Source organism: Borostomias antarcticus, assembly GCF_949987555.1.
Source record: "Borostomias antarcticus genome assembly, chromosome: 3".
Taxonomy (NCBI): domain Eukaryota; kingdom Metazoa; phylum Chordata; class Actinopteri; order Stomiiformes; family Stomiidae; genus Borostomias; species Borostomias antarcticus.
In genome coordinates this window covers 27,456,772-27,476,231 of record NC_140236.1, presented here as the reverse complement: position 1 = coordinate 27,476,231, position 19,460 = coordinate 27,456,772, and the positions used below count along the sequence as shown (strand labels likewise).

The 19,460-nt window shown below is 44.5% G+C and overlaps 1 protein-coding gene across 1 annotated transcript in view; it reads right to left on the bottom strand.

Annotated features, from left to right (window-relative positions):
• Positions 1-18,818: 18,818 nt before the first annotated feature.
• sgip1a (SH3GL interacting endocytic adaptor 1a) overlaps positions 18,819-19,460 on the bottom strand; it is a gene marked incomplete at both ends in the record, with an annotated part of 52,325 nt that continues 51,683 nt past the window's right edge. The window contains 2 exons of the mRNA XM_084436095.1: positions 18,819-18,841; positions 19,198-19,362. Coding sequence (XP_084292221.1) covers positions 18,819-18,841; positions 19,198-19,362 — 188 coding nt within the window. The remainder of the gene's footprint in view (positions 18,842-19,197; positions 19,363-19,460) is intronic.

Here is a 19,460-nt window from a genome sequence, read left to right as displayed (position 1 = left end):
TACCCAAAGTCCTCAACCTGCATTGTAGGTCAATAAACCTGAAGGTGGCGCTACAGCAACAGGCTAAAGTTTAAAACTTTAAGAAATCATAACAAATCAGCCATAGGTGCTATCACTGTAAAACCACCACGTGAATGTAGGCCCAAGTGAGACAAAACTTTCATACGCTTTGACCTTGCAGGAATTTTTAAGTCCATCACTCTGATTTCTTCATAAACTGTTAAACCTATCAAACCTATCTCCTCCCACATTTTTTGTTCAATTGACACCAAAATTGATCTACTGTATCTTCAGACTGTCCTTACCAAACGATCCTCACAGATTTTTGAAATATGAAAAATTGAGCCCACGGCACATCAAAAAGTTTTACTGTTAACAGTTCTGTATATAGTTCCTATTAATTCTCGCCAAATCAATGTCTGATCATCCTCATAAAAAGTGACAACATTAGCCACATATCCAAGATGTAGTATGATTTCTTTCGGAATTTTATCTCAAAAATTGAATTTTTTAAAATATGTTTAATTCTGTCCTCTGAAACCAACACTTCATACAGAGAAAACTACGTTACCCACAATCCAACGCAAGCTCCACGAATCTGAGACATCGCTGTTGGCAACCCTACCCCACCCCCGCCGAAGATTACAATGACTAAATCGATTGATTGGCAACTGACTGAGTACACAGCTGCTGAAGTTAATGTTCAATTATGAAGAAAAGCAAACAAAACCTGTAAAAATTAATAAACATATCTCATCCAACATTTTCCAATCAATTAACACCAAACTTGCTACACTGGATCTTCAGACTGTAATTCACAAACTCATTGACCATTGTTGAATTATCAAAATCGAGCTTACAACGCATCAAAATGTTTTACAAATGTTTTACGATACGAATGTACAAAATGAACATTGGAATGTCAACTTTCTTGTTGTCCTATTCTCTCGCTTATTGCTCCTAAACTTGTCGGAAATTGCCTGGCCCCGCCTCATCGCTGCGAAGCAGCTTTAATTGTTTTTTTTATCCTCGATTTTTAACTATTTCTGTATGTATTTAGTTTGTGTGCACGGTGTGAATCACCAAATAAAGTAAATCAATCAATCAATCAATCAAACCCATGTCTGTCAATCTACGGCTGTATGGTATATAAAATTGTGCCCATGGTAAATGTATGACACAATGACCTCAATACAGGCCAGCTACAAACCTTGGCTGGTCATTAGCTGGTCTTGCTGGATTTACCCACTCTGTCTGGTCAGTCTCACCCTGTCAGTCTTAAGGGGGTGTAAACATAGGACTTTGTCTCATTGCTGCTTGCGGCTTTAATTTGATTTTTATTACACATTTTATTGCACAAATTCTCTCAGTCCACACAGCTCACTGAGAACAGCAGTGGGAGGGGCTCTGATTATCGTGTATCAGGATACAATGGAGATAAGACCCAAACACAGGCAAATAATGTTCAGAGACTTTATTCTCAAATGAAATCACTACAAACAAACACAATACATAATAACCTCACACTGAACAAACCTAATGTGGAGGCTACTGGGGTAGATAACAGGTGATGTAGATGATGGGTAGATGGTCTAGATGACTTTGTTTGTCATATGGAATCCCTAGACGCCATGGGGGTGGATAGGTGGTTAGCGGGGCTGTCTCCTCTACTGGTCCTGGTCATTAAGAGTGTTGGTTTGACAGGTGGAGCTGTGCCAGCTTGTCTCTTCACCAGAGACTCAGAGGTGGAAGTGGTCGCTCCTCGATAGACTCCTTCCAACTTCTCGCGAAAGAGCCTGCGATCAAGAGACAGCTCTGGTCCCCGCTTCCAGTGGGCCTCAGGCGATCGTGGAATATTCAGTTCGGACTGTGCCTTTACCGCCAGACCACTAGACGCCATGGGGGTGGATAGGTGGCTAGCGGGGCTGTCTCCTCTACTGGTCCTGGTCACGGAGAGAGGTGGTTTGACAGGTGGAGCTGTGTCAAATGGCGCTCTGACAGCTTGCCTCTTCACCAGAGAGTCCAAAGTGGAAGTGGTCGCTCCTCGATAGACTCCTTCCAACTTCTCGCGAAAGAGCCTCCGATCAAGAGACAGCTCTGGTCCCCGCTTCCAGTGGGCCTCGGGTGATCGTGGGACGTTCAGCTCGGACTGTGCCTTTACCGCCACAACCCTAGACGCCATTGGGGTGGATAGGTGGCTAGTGGAGCTGTCTCCTCTACTGGTCCTGGTCATGGAGAGTGGTGGTCTGACAGATGGAGCTGTGTCAGATGGAGCTGTGTCGGATGGAGCTGTGACAGGTTGATCTGTGACAGCTGCCCTCTTCATCATAGAGTCCGAGGTGGAAGTGGTCGTCCCTTGATAGACTCTTTCCCACTTCCCGCGAAAATGCCTCCACTGGACACGCACCGCCAGATCACACTTCAAGTGGCCCTCGGGTGATCGTGAAACGTCCGGCTCAGATTGGCCCTTTGAACTTTGGCCCTTGTGTGCAGAGAACGCAACACCGACACCACTGGACACCATGGGGGTGGTTAGATAGCTAGCGGGACTGTCTCCTGTTCTGGTCCTGGTCATGGAGAATGGTGGTCTGACAGATGAAGATGGAGCTGTGTCAGTTGGAGCTGTGTCAGGTGGAGCTGTGCCAGATGGAACTGTGACAGACAAGGCTGTGACAGCTTCTCTCTTCATCATAGAGTCCGAAGTGGAAGTGGTCGATCCTTGATAGACTTCTTCCCACTTCTTGCGAAAATGCCTCTGATGGAGACGCACCTCCAGATCACGCTTCCAGTGGCCTTCGGGTGATTGTGAAACGTCCGGCTCAGATCGGCCCTCTGAACTTTGGCCCTTGTGTGCAGAGAACACAACACCGACACCACTGGACAACATGTGGGTGGTTAGGCAGCTAGCGGGACTGTCTCCTTTATTGGTCCTGGTCATGGAGAATGGTGGTCTGACAGATGGAGCTGTGTCAGGTAGACCTGTGTCAGATGGAGCTGTGTCAGGTGGAGCTGCCCTCTTCATCAGAGAGTCTGAACTGGAAGTGGTCGTCCCTTGACAGACTCCTTCCCACTTCCCACAAAAATTCCTCTGATGGAGACCCCGCTTCCAGTGGCCCTCGGGTGATCGTGAAACATCAGGCTCAGATCGTATCTTTGAACTTTGGCCCTTGTGTGCAGAGAGCGCAACACCGACACCACTGGAAACCATGGGGGAGGTTAGGTAGCTAGTGGGGCTGTGTCCTCTACTCATCTGAGACCCGGCTGACGGCATGTCACCTCCACAGTCCGTCGGACCACAGTTGTTGCACGGGGTCGAGGCTCTGTCCAGCTGTGCACTTTTGAGATAAAATAAAATAAAAACTAAAATGACTTTTGATGATTTCAATACATTTAAATGTATAATCGAAATGCAGTTCTAGAACTAGGCCTACCTCAGTACTATATCTAGGCCTACTTCAGTAGTAGAACTAAGCCTACTTCAGTATTAGAACAAGGCTTATTTCAGTGCTAGAACTAGACCACGATTAAAAAAAAAAAATCGACAATGTCATCTTCATTGCAATTGCCAATTACGAATAAGGCCTGCAAATGTAACAACATAGAAGCTGTACCTTCATACCGTTTCACAAAAATAAATTTGAAATAGTTAACGTTTAAACAACTTTCTGATAAGGACGCCTGAAATGTCCATGTTAGTCTTTCCGCCTGAAATAATACACTGAAGGAGGTTTCATTCTAGTACTAGAGCAGGCCTAGTTCTAGGACTGAATGAGGCCTAGTTATAGGACTGGGGGAGGCCTAGTTCTAGTACTGAAGTAGGCCTAGTTCTAGCTCTGAAGGAGGTTTAATTCTAGTACTGAAGAAGGCCTAGCTCTAGTACTGAAGGAGGCCTAGTTCTATTACTGAAGTAGGCCTTGTTCTAGTACTGAAGTAAGCCTTGTTCTAAAACTGAAGTAGGCCTAGTTGAGTAGGCCTAGTTCTAGTACTGAAGTAAGCCTAGTTTTAGTACTGAAGTAGGCCTAGTTCTAGCACTGAAGTAGGCCCAGTTGAGTAGGCCTAGTTCTAGTACTGAAGTAGACCTAGGCTACTTGTACCTTCCGTTGCAAGTGAAATTACTTACACACTCTACTGAGATTACTTGTACAAATGCATGTGAAACACTCCCACTCTCACATGTAAGAGCATACATACACATACACTTGCCAGGCCGCCTTTCTAAATAAGAACTTGTTCTTAAATGCTTGCCTGGTTAAATTAAGGTTAAATAAAAAATAAAAACATAACTGAAAAATGTGTGTGAGTAGTGTGTATGTGAGAGTGTCTCAGTAGTGTATGTATGTATGTATGTATGTATGTATGTATGTATGTATGTAGGATGTATGTATGTATGTATGTATGTATGTATGTATGTATGTATGTATGTATGTATGTATGTATGTATGTATGTATGTATATGTGTGTGTTTCAGTAGCATGTGTGAGTGTCTCAGTAGTGTGTATGTATGTGTGAGTGTTTCAATAGTATGTGAATGTCTCAGTAGTATGTATGTACAGTGAATGTAAGAGTGTCTCAATATTTAAGTCCTACACGGACCCTCATAATCATGCCACACATTATACACAAACACACCTCACACAAACACACACACACACACACACACACTGTTATGGATACACTGAAAAATGCATTATAAACTTACCAATCAATGTCTTCATAGTTTTCATCCTGTATAAAGGAAATACCAGACGGATGTTGAGGTCATTAAAGCTTCACAAAGACAGAGCAGCTTCATTAATCGTTGAATTATGAATTATTAAAGTACAATGAAACGTTGATTACCAACCTTGGTGTTTCCTTTAAGAATTCTCCATTGCCATAATAGCCGAGATATGATGAGGACCATAGAGAGAGCAATCACAACTGTCCCGCAGATGAGTGTCACATGAAGATCCTGGGACAGCCTATTTGGCTCATTCAGGAGCGTCGCCTGACGATCATCGACCCTCTCTTGGGTTCTAAAAAACATCATTACTTGCACTAACCTACATATTGTAAGATCCACATCTTCATCAACATGTTAATCTGTCGCAGAAAATCACAGCACTGACGCTTATGCCCACTTGTTACATCTGACAACCTGCCGTTGTACGTGTAATTTCTACGTCATAATGCGAACACCCGTGATGTCAAAGACCGGATAGGACAGCTGTGGCTAGTCCAAGCGGCTAATTAAAATAAATGTATGGCTAGGTTTAAATAGATTTGAGCTATTTTCTTTTAGCTTATTACAATTAACAGACTCAATCACGATCGTTTCGCGAACATTAAGGCAACGTGACCTATGGTAGCCTATACATAGGCCTATGTGACAAATATAAATAGCCACTCTCTCAACTGGAGGGTTATCCCCAAAACATGTAATATATCACTCAACAGCAGTGACACCCCCCCCCCCCCACCCATGCCATATTAAATGAGGATAATCGATCTCTATGAATCATTCATATTATATATTACATATTATATTACATATTACATAAACGAGCTCGAGACTAAGCGCTCCACTGCGCTCCTGACCCCGAGCACCCGAGTGCATAGCCCATGATCCGGTGAGAGATAAGCTATAAGATGTCACCGTGTGGCCTATTAAAGCGCCCCCCAGTTTGCGGAGGTGGCCCTGGGCTTCCAGCTGGCCATGAGCGTCATCGCTATGAGGATCCTGCACACACACAACAACTACCTGTCCTGGCCCAGCTCTCCCACCTGAGAGGCCACACCCCCAGCCGCAGAACTGCGAGAGAGGGAGTGAGTGAATGCATTGTGGATTGAATAGTCAGGTTTGTGCTGTGCGTAAATAAATATCCGGCTTAATGTAACTAATTTCATGACTACATGCCATCATGCATTTGAGGTCTATTGCCAGTAGAGGGGGCGCTTGTGACACATCAGTTCTCCCAGGACAGTACAAGAATATAACCTTTTATTCGCCATATAAAACCAGGTACAGGTACTCTACATTGGAATTCTTGTTATTGCTTGTTCTTACAATATCTGTTCAGCACTAATCAATTCCTCATTCCAGTTCCTATAGGTACAAAACCAGACATAAGGTTCTCAATCTGGCAATTTACTATCTGTAGTCTAAGAGTCTATCAAATTGACCCGCATATACTTCTTCCATCCAATCATGGATGACTGTGAGTGTAATACACCCAGAGAAGTAGTGTAGAGGGGGGGGAAAGGAGAGGACCCAGGACAGACCCGTGTGGAACCCCCGTAGTCAGACTACATGGTTCTGACATCAAACCTCTCCATGTCACCTGATAGGAGCGGCCCGTCAGGTAAGATGCAAACAGGCAGCGTGCAGACCCAATGCACCAAAACTTTGTTTCCCCATCACTAATAATGAGGCAGAAACTGTATTGGTATGCATCGCTGTATGAATACATGACAGTTCTGTGCGTGTAAACGTAGGAGCAATAAATAAATCGGGATGGTTATTTTGACCAAAGCACATAAATTCTGGTTGAGTAGAAATGACAGAATAACTTCTTCATTCTTAAAGCCATTTTATTGACCATTGAACATCCTTAAAATCTCAGATTCCACTTCCCTCAAGTTTCGAGATGGGACATAGGCCACAGTATTCCTCACTTCATAAGCCCACTGTATGAAACAAGATGCACCCAGTGCAAAACAATCTGTTGAGTTTTCTTGTTGTTCCATGTTTATCCTCAGTATATTTTGGTCATCCATGTATAATAAAGATCACACTGTAGTAAATCTTGATGTCTCTTTTATCATCACGAACACAGCGCTCACTTTCTAGTCCGACTGCTCTCCAACAACTGAAAAGACCTCGCAGCAGCGCCTATTTATATCACACACACAAAAAAATGTAGTCGCATGTATTACACGTCACAGATAACAGGGAGTTGGACGTGTCTCATAACATACATTCTAAGTTCTATTGAAACATCCCTATACTCAATAACACAGTATAGGACTTTATCAAATTCAAAACATTGGAAACATATTTGCTATAATACATCACATGAGAACACACAACCTAACACCCCCACTTGTTCTCATCATCCTAAGCCATCTACCACACTCATAGTAGCATACATTTTAGTTTCCAAAGAAGAACCTCTTGAATTTCACAATTCTGGATTTTGCTACGGGCTTTGTTAATATGTCTGCAGCCATATCTTCTGATGGACAGTAAACAATATCTATCTTTCCTTCACTAATCGCATTGCGGATAAAATTATATTTTACTTCAATATGTTTGGATCTCTGTCTGTTTACTGGGCTCTTACTCAGTGCAATGGCTCCCTGATTGTCTCCATGCATCTTGGTACTATTGTAAACTTTGTTATCCATGCCGCTTAATAGTTGGGGTAGATACATGGTTTCCTGAGTAGCGTTTGCTAGACCGATGTATTCTGCCTCACAGGTCGACAGTGCCACTGTGGGCTGCTTCTTTGACTTCTAGGAAATGGCGGGGCCTTGTTTTGTCAGGCTAAAACAGTACCCTGTGGTGCTACGTCTATCCTCCACAGAGGATGCCCAATCAGAATCACTGAATCCTATCAGGTTCAAGTCCTCATTAGTTTTCTTGAAGCTCAATTCGTAGGCATTTGTACCCTTTAGGTATCTCAAAACATGTTTTGCGGCCAATAGGTTCTCTGCTTTTGGGTTCGCTAGTGTTTGAGACAATTTACTAACGATCCAGCTTATGTCAGGCCGGGTGCACGTCATGGCATAAATCAGGCTGCCTACAATCTCACGATATTCTTTGGGATTAACTATCTCATTACCATTACCCTCCTCATTACTAACTCCTTCTATTTTTAGCTCACATGGGGTATATCTAGGTTTACATTCTGACATTCCAAATCTTTCAAGCACTTTTGCAATGTATCTTTTCTGATTCATTGTGATTTCGTCTTCCTTTTGTTCAAACTGAATACCTAAGAAGTGTGATATTTTCCCCAGATCTTTCATGTTGAATTGGGATTTCATGTTGTCTTTAAACCTATTAAGTAAATCATTATTGCTGGCAGCTATGATCAAATCATCAACCCAGATGATTACAACAATGGTCTCATTTCCTATTTGCATTCTATACAGTGATCAGATAGATTTCTCTCAAAGTTATTTTGTTCGAGGTGGTCATTCAGCTGTTTGTACCAGTTTCTTCCAGATTGTTTCAACCCGTAGAGGGATTTCTTTAGTTTGCATACTAGTTTTTCTCTTGTCTCTGATGTCTTTTCGAAACCCTCTGGCTGTTCTAAGTAGATCTCTTCATCTATTGGAGCATGTAAGTATGCCGTTTTAACATCCATCTGATGGACGATGTAGTTGTTTTGGACTGCTACCTGCATCAATGCCCGTACTGACGTAAGGTTTGCTGTTGGAGCAAACATCTCATGGTAGTCTATGCCTTCTGTTTGGTTGTAACCCTTAGCAACATATCTAGCTTTAAAGATTTTTCCCTTTTCATCATTTTCTTTAATGGCGTATACCCATTTCCCCCCCACTGTATTCCTACCCTCAGGTAAACTGGTCAGTTCAAATGTGTCATTTTCCTTAGGTGAGTTGATCTCTTCCTCCATAGCTTGTTTCCATCCCGGCGCCTCAGGTGACAGCATGGCTTCTCTATAGGTTTGGGGGACTCCAAACATTGCCCTGTAACAATAATCAACACTTGTATTTGTTACATCATTATCTTCAGAGTCTGGTAGGTAATCATCTAAGTATTTTGGTGCTCTCCTCTAATAGTAGACACCTTCCCATTTCAAAAAGGGTCCTCCACTGTCTCTCAGCTGTACCGTTTTAATGTGGAGAGTAGGGGGATGACATCTCATGTCTTATACCTTTATTTCTTAAGAGTGCCTGAAAGGCATTACTCGTGTATTCGGTGCCATTATCTGACCTGATACATTTGACACTACCATATGGAGCACTGTCTGCAAGGAACTTCTCTGTAGCCAGTGTCACTCTTGCTTTTAAGAAAGTAAACAGACACCGCCCCTGAGAAATCATCTGTAAATGAGATTGCATACTTATATCCATCTTGAGAAGTTGGTTCAATGGGACCTGCTAAATCTGTATGTACTAATTCCAGGGGCGCACTAGCTTTTGCATCGGCTTTTCTATTTCTAGTATTTATAAATAAATAAATAAATAAATAGCTTGTATGTTGCATTAGGCCCTTCCTCCTTGGCCAGCAGTTGGAAGCGATTTCGCACCTCCACTGTGTATCTGGCCTGGAGGTCGGGGCTTTTCGAGAAGGCCTCCCAGTCATGTTGTATCCTTGGGCTGTGCTTGGAGACCCTCAGGATCACATGTACACTTGCAGAGACCACCCGTTGGTCAGAGCGGACTGAGTTGAACGTTCAAGATGGACGTCCTCCATTTCCTCCTCACCAGTACGTAGCCCAGCTGATGTAACATACCGGTGGCTGGGTCCTGGAACGTCCATCTCTTACTCATTATCTTACGGAACAGGGTATTGGCAGCCAACAGTGCCTGTTCTATAAGGAGGGCGGCCATGTTCCCGTTATGGTTGTTACTCCTGTGGTATGTGAAGGATGCACCCTCTGGTTCAAGCCTTGCGTTGAAGTCCCCAAGGATTGCCAGGAATTTGTGAGCCGGGACACAGCGGATTGCTGCTCCTAGATCTTCATAGAACTTCTCCACTTCCTCGACTGGCGCTGTGTTGGTAGGAGAGTACACTCTCATGACAGTTGTTGCTGGGTTCCCCTCAAAGTCAGCGATGTCACCATTAGCCCCAACACTGCTAGTAGCAGTAGAAACTTGGACCACATGTAGCAGGCACCTGAAGTCACTAGATGCACATCACCAGAGGTGCCTCTGAAGAATCCTCAAGATCAGCTGGGAAGATAGACGCACCAACACCAGCATCCTGGAGGAGGCCAACATTCCCACCATCACTGCCACCATCGCCCAGCACCAGCTCAGATGGACTGGTCATGTTATCCACTTGCCTGACTCTCGCCTTCCAAAACAAGTCCTATACTCCCAGCTTCTCCAAGGACAAAGTGCCCCAGGTATAACGGTAACGGTATAAGGACAACATTAAAGCCGACATGAAAAAGTGCCACATAGATCTTGGGAGGACACAGCAACCTACAGTATATGGCGACCTGGAGACAACTTGTCCGGGAAGGTGCTGCAATATATAACACCAATCTCCGCTGTGCTGAAGAGAACCCAGACTCAGAACCCGAACTAAACCCACGACCACCACCGCTCACCCTACCCACACTGCACCAAAGTATGTAGCTCCAGGATCGGCCTCTTCACCCACCTGAAGACCCACAGGGACCAAGAAGGAGGACAGTCATACTCCACCCCGACTGACCGCCGATGATGATGATGTATGCGCATGCATGAGTATGTTTTTAGGAGTAGTTAATATTTGCACTTGCCTAAGCCTATTTTATTATAGTAGCAGTTCTCTGTAGTAGTTCTGGTGCCTAGATAACTTCACTGCTGTGTTTTTCTTGTGCTATATAATTTCTCTTAGATTTGATGATAACATCAACACTGGACCCTCTTCAGATAGACAGCCCTTTTCTCCACCTTCAGGGAGGTTAGCTACTTAATGGTCACTGTCAAATCTAGCCCCTCACCTGGAAGGCCAATGACAACATGTCAACTCGTCAGACACGTTACGTCAGTGTTGTGTCAAAGAATCGAGTGTCGTGACTCCAGGACACCCTGGACTGGACGGAGTTCGCTGCACAGATGAGAGAGTTGACTCATCAGACCAGCCTCGTCAGGCTTTTATGATTAACTTCATGGTGGAGCAGAACAGGGCTGTCCTAAGATAAATTATATAACAAAAATAAAAACATGGCAGTGAAGCCAATCAGGTCAGAAAAGCAGGAAATCCTGTTTAATCAGGAAAAATCACATCCCTGCAATAAGGACATTATGGAGGAACTAATGGCTAGCAAGGAGCTCCAGACACCTGTGGATATCAACATACTGCTCCACGATAGCCAGTACCTTAAGCCTGCAGCCATTGCTACCAGACAAGTGCTAGCTAGTGAGGACCTGAAGCTTATCTTATCTTGTGAGTAAAATTAGATAATTATTTAAGTTAAGTTTAAGTTAAAATGTCAGTCCTCCACTGTTGAGTGGAACTATCAGAGCTACAATATCTAAATCAATTCTGTTTACCTTGTGTTTCTATGGTGCTGCACTAAGTGCTTCCAGCCTGCTCCAACTAGGTTAGCCTTCAGCTCTGGACGACGCTGCTGTGATTCTGCCCAACGCTGAACTGAAACCGTCCGTCTATGAAAGCAGCCTGGTAAAGGCTAGCAAGGAGCTTCAAACACCTGTGGATGTCAACATACCGCTCCAGGATAGCCAGGACCTTAAGCCTCCATCCATTGATACCAGACAAGTGCTGGCTACTGAGGGCCTTGAAGCTTATCATGGATATTAAGGTGGATGAGAAGGTGAAGGCAACAGCCATTGATACCATCCTGTTCACCGAAGGTACCCAGCAACTTAGTCCTATGGATGATTTTTTATCTTGTGAGTAAAATAAGATATTTATTTTGAAGCAGCAAATAAAATCTGTATTTAAATTTCAGTCCTCTACTACTACTGTAAGTGAAACTATCAGAGCGATCTAAATCAAATTTGTTTACCTTGTGTTTCCATGGTTGTTTTATTGCAGCCTATGCAGGCTCTGGATATGGTGTCTCATTGAAGCAAATGTGTGCTCTCCAAGGAGTGGACAGTGATTACATCTCCCACAGTTACAGAGCTGTGCTGGGAAACAGATACTGCTATGTTCCTAAACCCATTGACATTTATCAGGTCTAGGCTGAGTTCAACCCAGAGTCAGGAGGCCTACTCACTCTGATGTTCCTTTGTGCCAGCAGCCATCAGACTTTATAACAGTGCCAGAGCATTCTGCGTGTTATGTATGTATGTATGTATGTATGTATGTATGTATGTATAGTATGTATATGTATGTTTGTATGTATGTATGTATGTATGTATAGTATGTATATGCATGTATGTATGTACAGTATGTATAGTATGTATATTACTAGACAGCCTGTATGTATGTATGTGTACTCGTAAACATATCTATCTTTTTTTGCAGACAAGGTGTGTATATACAGTACATATTTTTTATCCTATTCTATAACATACTGTACACATGCTGTACATAGATGAATATAGTCCCTGTTCTTCCTCTTTTTTTATGCTTACTACTCTTTATCTAGTGCATTTTCCAACCTTGCTGTAATTTTTCCACGGCTGAAACGCCAAATTTCCCCCTGTGGGAATCAAGGAGGAAGAGGAGGAGGAGGAGGAGGCTGGATCCACCACCCGTATTAAAGACTCTCTAGATACGGTCACTCAAGACCAAGCTGAGAGGATGGCAGACTCCCATGATGCACCTCAGGTCCTTGATGCATCTCAGACCTACTTAGTCCAGCCCACCATGGACCCCCAGCTCCTGCTGGACACCAGAGAAGTGGACGTTCCCCACAGTGATCTCATGGGAGCACTCGGCATGTCTGCACTCAGTGCTTCCAGCCTGCTCCAACCAGGTGAGCCTTCTAAGGCAGCTCTGGACGACGCTGCTGTGATTCTGCCCAACGCTGACCTGAGACCAGTGGCTGTCTATGAATCCAGCCTGCTGAAGGCTAGCGAGGAGCTCCAGACACCTGTAGATGTCAAGATACCGCTCCAGGATAGCCAGGCCCTATCTGCTGATATCAGACAAGTGCTAGCTAGTGAAGCTGAAACTTCTCATGGATAGGAAGGAGAAGGTGAAGGACACAGCCATTGATACCATCCTGTCTCAGTCCACCGAAGGCACCCAGCTCCTTCTCATGAAGGACATTATGGAGGATTTTTCATGAGTAAAATTAGATCATTTTGAAATAGAAAAAAGTCTGTTTAACATGTCTGTCCTCCACTACTAAGTGGAACTATCAGAGCGATCTAAATCAATTTTGTTTACCTTGTGTTTCCATGGTGGTTTTATTGCAGCCTATGCAGGCTCTGGATATGGTGTCTCATTGACGCAAGTGCTCTCCAAGGAGTGGACAGGTAGGGATGTAACGATAACAGGTATAATGATAAACCGCGATAACATATTATTAAGTTTATCGTGATAAAATGAGCATTAAAACAGTGTTTGATTTTCCCGCTTTGAAAAAATACTGTAAACACTGTCCAGCATCAACCAAAGTTAGCAACAGTCTCCAAGACGCATTATTTTAATGTTTCTGCAAACAAAAAGTGCATAGATGCTGCTAATTTTATTTGTGGTTTTCAATATGAAAGTTGGTGGAATAATTTCAGTGTATGTGCGTCAGTAGTTTTTGAAAATGTTCAGCACATTTTACTGTATAAAACTGATAATATTGATAACTGATCATTTTGGTCACTATAATGGTGATATGAAAGTTTGATACCGTTCCATCTCTATGGACAGGGGATTCAGGGGGTGCTGGACCTGAAGAAGGAAGAGCAGGAGGCTGGATCCACCACCTGTATTAAGGGCTTTTCATTTATACGTTTTTATTAATTCATTAAAATGTCTGCATTGGATTTGACAGTGTTCTGATTTTTATTTACATTTAAACTCTGACTGCATCTGATTCTCACTTTCGAACCACATGTAGTTCTTGTCGTCTCTAGATGGCGATGTGAGCACAGTTATAAGGGTTCTACAGTGATAGCGACTAGTTCAGGCTTGTCATACTGTATGTACAAGGTGTGGGTATGTTTACAATGAAATGCTTTAAGTCCTCACACAGACAGTAACAACAAGCATTAATGTAAGATACAGATAGAGCTTTGCCGTGTCAGTTACACTAACACTCATGATCCAGCTAAGCACTGTGTGCAGTCTAGTCTAGACCATGAGGCTAACCCAGCTCATCAAATCCAGCTCATTGTCAATCTAGATTGGGATTTTATTGAATCTGGAGTCTCACAACATGGCAGGAGAGAGCTTGCAAACACAGTGGCAAGATTGGCCTCTGGTGAATCTGGTGGTCATCTTCATCAGATAATCTAAAAAGCTGCTATAGAATAGATATCTACAGCAAATTAAGCCAAACACTCATGATAACTCAAGCAAACCTCTCCGTAGGAGTAGGGATCAGGTCACTGGATAACACTGGATAACACCCTCTCAGCTATTGGCCATGCCTGGGTAAAGATGAAATACACAAACACGATTTTGAGGTTATCCAAACATGCCCTTCTTATCCAGTCAACTGTACTCGTACAGTAGGAGTTAATAAGATGTTGAGAAGAATCCCGACTGAAGGCGCTGCTCTTGTGAGATCTGGCCACGGTGCCCCGGACCAGCATGCAGATCTGATCAGCCAGAGAGAGGCTCTTGGAGACCAGGTCTTCTCTCACCGACCTCAGAGGCCGGGTCGAGCTTCTCCAGGAACATGAGGACCACATTCCTGAGGATCGTGCCGGTGCCGTTGAACTGAAATGGTTCTGGGTATTCTCCATCCTCGTCATCAGCATCATAATTCTCATCATCTTCATCATCATCCTTGTGCAGTTGGTTCTTCACCTTCAGGACCGTCTGGTGAGCTATCTGCCTGGACAGCCGGTTGACTCTGGCAGATGTGGCAAACATGGTCTTGGTGCCTGATAACTGGTGAGCACAGTTATGGATGTTGGTCACCATGTTGAGGAGGTCCTCTGGCTCCAGGTGCCAGGTGACCTTGTCCTCCTTCTTGGTGACCTTGATTCCAAAGAGAGACAGCTGGTTCACCACGTCGTCTAGGACGGACCACTCCAGGCCCGTAGCCAGCCTTGTGGAGGTTATTTTGATTGTCGGGCGATTTGTTGACGGACAGGACGTTCGTCAGGGTGTCTGAGTGCAACACCAGCTGTTGTGTTGTGATGTAAGGCATTAAACTGCCCTAACCCTCCCATAGTCTCGCATAGCCCCAGACCTATCTCCATACTTCGCTTACACGCCTCATGGGGTAATTAGCCCCTGCGTCATGCATGATATTTCGATAACCGCACACCTCGTTGTGTATTATCCCTTACATCACAACACAAAACGGACACTGCTGATGAACTCAAAGACATATTATGGGCCTACCAGGCCCAGGGGCCCAAGACCTCAGGGGGCCCTTTGCATTTGTTGTTGCAGGGACACCGATAGAAATTTAGGATGATATTCCATACACAAACATAAAAAACATTAACATTTTGAACAGTTTATAGAGGCCCAGGTCTTTTAAAAAAAGAGAGAAGCTTGTGTGGGCTAAATATTTTCTATAGCCTAATGGTTAATCTAATGGATGGGAATGTAGGCTACCTTTCCATAGATAAATGAGTAGGCTATAAAACTAGTCTATAGAGGGCACTATTGAAGTTTGTGAACTCGAGACAGATCACACAGGTGCAGGTCACAAGGTCAGTTGGTTCAATCTGTTTGATCTTGACAAAGAACCATAAATGTAAAATGGAGCACCGTCACATTAAGCGAAGCAGCAAAACGAAAGATCAGAAAAGAAAAAGAGGCAGTCAGATGCTTTACAGCAGGTTCCTCACATTTCCTTTTTTTTTTTTTTTTTTAAAGAAAACAAACAGAACAACAGTGTTGCGGCAGAGGCTGTTGGGGGGTGGGGGGAGTTGGTAGGGAGGGGGAGGCTGTAGGGGGGGTGGGGGGAGTTGGTAGGGAGGGGGAGGCTGTAGGGGGGTGGGGGGAGCTGGTAGGGAGGGGGAGGCTGTAGGGGGGTGGGGGGAGTTGGTAGGGAGGGGGAGGCTGTAGGGGGGTGGGGGGAGCTGGTAGGGAGGGGGAGGCTGTAGGGGGGTGGGGGGAGCTGGTAGGGAGGGGGAGGCTGTAGGGGGGTGGGGGGAGTTGGTAGGGAGGGGGAGGCTGTAGGGGGGTGGGGGGAGCTGGTAGGGAGGGGGAGGCTGTAGGGGGGTGGGGGGAGCTGGTAGGGAGGGGGAGGCTGTAGGGGGGGTGGGGGGAGTTGGTAGGGAGGGGGAGGCTGTAGGGGGGTGGGGGGAGCTGGTAGGGAGGGGGAGGCTGTAGGGGGGTGGGGGGAGTTGGTAGGGAGGGGGAGGCTGTAGGGGGGGTGGGGGGAGTTGGTAGGGAGGGGGAGGCTGTAGGGGGGTGGGGGGAGCTGGTAGGGAGGGGGAGGCTGTAGGGGGGGTGGGGGGAGTTGGTAGGGAGGGGGAGGCTGTAGGGGGGTGGGGGGAGTTGGTAGGGAGGGGGAGGCTGTAGGGGGGTGGGGGGAGTTGGTAGGGAGGCGGAGGCTGTAGGGGGGTGGGGGGAGTTGGTAGGGAGGCGGAGGCTGTAGGGGGGTGGGGGGAGTTGGTAGGGAGGCGGAGGCTGTAGGGGGGTGGGGGGAGTTGGTAGGGAGGGGGGCCCCTCTACATGTCCAGGCGCCAATTTTTTCATGATCCATCTATGGATGAACTGAATGAGGTCTAAAAAGTGGCAGAATGACATGCGGCAGAGATAGTGAAACAACAGCTGAGCTGATGAAAAGAGCCTCGCACACATGTTCTCCAGCTCATAACTTTTATTGGTTTGGAAAGAAGCAAACTAAGTTTCTCAGTTCATCTTAACATTGTATGTACAAACACAGCTTGCACATGTGGTTGAGAACATAGCTACAGCAGTCTGACTTAGAACACACAAACACACTCCCTGCTCTTCTCTTTTCTTACAGGCACTGAGCCAATCAGTGTAGCACGTCACTTCAGGACTATGCAGACACACAGAACGTCGTGGTAACACTTCCCTTGAACTGTGAATCATTTGCATCACCATAGATCCTATAAACAGTAAGAATATTACTATTGTCACTGCAGTTTATAGCTAACTAGTTGGATGGGTGACAGATGGTTCAAGTAAAGTGTTAGCCACTAAACTGCTATAGTGGGCTACATTGTACAATTCAGTGATCACTTATGTAGAAATATCAGCTGACTGGTCAGTCGGAACGATGATGCCATACTGGCCACTGGGATGACTTTCTCGTTCTTTAGGGATCTATGAATAGTGCTACGTAGCACAGATATATTCTGTCGACATACTCATGACGCCTAGGAAGAGACCTTAGGTGATCCGAGACATTTTCTTCTCCATGTTGAATATCAGAGCATCCAGGAAGTTATACATCAGCACAGTGTTCTTCACATGAAACAAGATTTATTTTTCCGTTTTTTTGTCCATTTTAAAAATATTCAGCTTATTCTCTCTTAGAGGACTGTCTGGAGTACACACATAAAATACAAAAAAGCGTTTTGGTCATCTAACCTCCCTCCAAAACCTCGTTCATGTCATCTCACAGAGACCATTACCATATGCAAAATAAAGCCATGGATTCAAGCGCTGGTTTTACGGTGGTGGGGTTAGGGTTAGTGTCCATGCTGTTGATGCAGAATAACAGGGAGTTCAGGAAGCAACACATTGAGGTGAGTGGAAGTAGGATGTAAAATGGTCAAAAGCTGACTGATGATCCATGTTATAACTATTAGTGTAGCTCTAGATAACACTGTTTTCATAACGCATGACGCATCCAGGTAGATATTCATCTTCTTTAAACCCCCACCCATATATACTGTAGCTCAAATCTTTTGTTGCACTTGAGTTAAAAAATTATATCTGAAATAAATTCAAAAATTATACCTTATACATTATACTGTACACAGAGGTTACCCAACTACACAGATAACAAAAAAAGAGTTCAAATATTTATACCTTTAAGGGTTCTAAAGTGTGATACCATTCAAATTCTATTCATATACAGAATCACATACTTTTTACAACAAATCATTGTCATCAATAAATAAAAATAGAATGTAATGTACTCTGACTCTACCACTGCTGTCCCTTGAACAACAGAAGGGCTATTTGACAATACATGGAAAACACCAAACGCCCTTGAAGATATATATTATCGATTTTAAAATGACACTGTACAGTTTTTTTTCTTATGGGAAAACATTTTCTTTTAAATATTGCAACCACATTTTTATTTATCAGTGCAGCTGCCAGACTACTCAAGACCAATAGAAGATATTTCTTAGGTTGATTATCTTATTGGGTGTTTAGTGCATTCACATGAGAAGAGAGGAATGTGTTGATTTCATCCTCCAAAATTAAGAATGACCTTGCTTTGACCCTGTTTCACCAGTGGATGATACGTCTGTTAAAATCTGTGCAATTGGACTTCACAAAGCCAGGAGGATAAAAACACCAATACCCAGGATCCTGTGCAGCTCTAACTGCCCAATCACAGGCATGCATGATGGTGCATGAACAAAACTGGCATGGAGCCGCATGACTATTATTCATCAGGTTGGCTCAATAACACAACCCAATAGTCTTTGTATACAATCATGCCTTCTGGGGTACACTTTCATGTTGATGGGACTGACTGTTCTCAGTTGAACCATGGGGTTCGTGGTTGTGGTTGAGTCAGGCAGCTGCAGTGACGGGGTAGAACAACACCACACGTAGGAGAGACAGAGGCCTTACCTTATAGGGGAACCCAGGTGTCTTACTGTAGCAATACAGATGTTCTGAAATGAATACATTATACAAAGACAATACACCCTAAAACGGTCCACAACGCTATATGCAAGTTATACAATACTGCTGGGGTAGGCTGTGAGGCCCGTCTCTCTATGGAGGGTCTGTCTGTGGACAGGTGGTGCTGTCGGCCTGTCCTCTGCTCTGGAGGTCAGTCAGTCAGGTGAGAGGAGCTTCAGTGTATTTGTTCAGTAGTGTTGTCCAGTAGAGTGGCTTAGTTGTCTGCCAAGTATTTCCCTGAAAAAAATATTTTAAAACTCTTTGTTTGGTGGTTTCATATGTGAATAATACATGCAATTACTCACAGGTGTGTCTCAAATTCTAGGACACAGAACAGGACAAACTGACACTGAACTGAACTGACAAACAATACTACTCCATTTTTACCATCCAGGAAGGCTTTTTTTATATAACATCTTGGCTGGGGACTACGGATGAAAATTAGCCTTTTGGCTAACTCTGGTGTATTTACAATTGTATTGTTTACTAATGTGCACTGTCCCTTTTCAAATAAACTAAACAAAAACAAACAAACAAATTTATACTGTCTTTAGCTCACGCTAACACTCAGCGACCCCCTCTGGTGGACGCACCTGCGGCGAACCTCTTCTTGATGAGTGAGAAGCGGTAGCCCGGTCCCGCCAGCTCGATGTCGCAGCCTGAGAGGGTGCTGCCTTCGCTGGTGAACTGCACCGCCAAGGGGGCCGGCTTACTGGGGCCGGCCGTCAACTGGAACCTCGCCAACAGAGATCCAACACCTGGACACGGAGAGGAAGAGGGGCTTAACTTCAACCACACACACACACACAAACACACACGCACGCACGCGCACACACACACACGCACACGCACACAC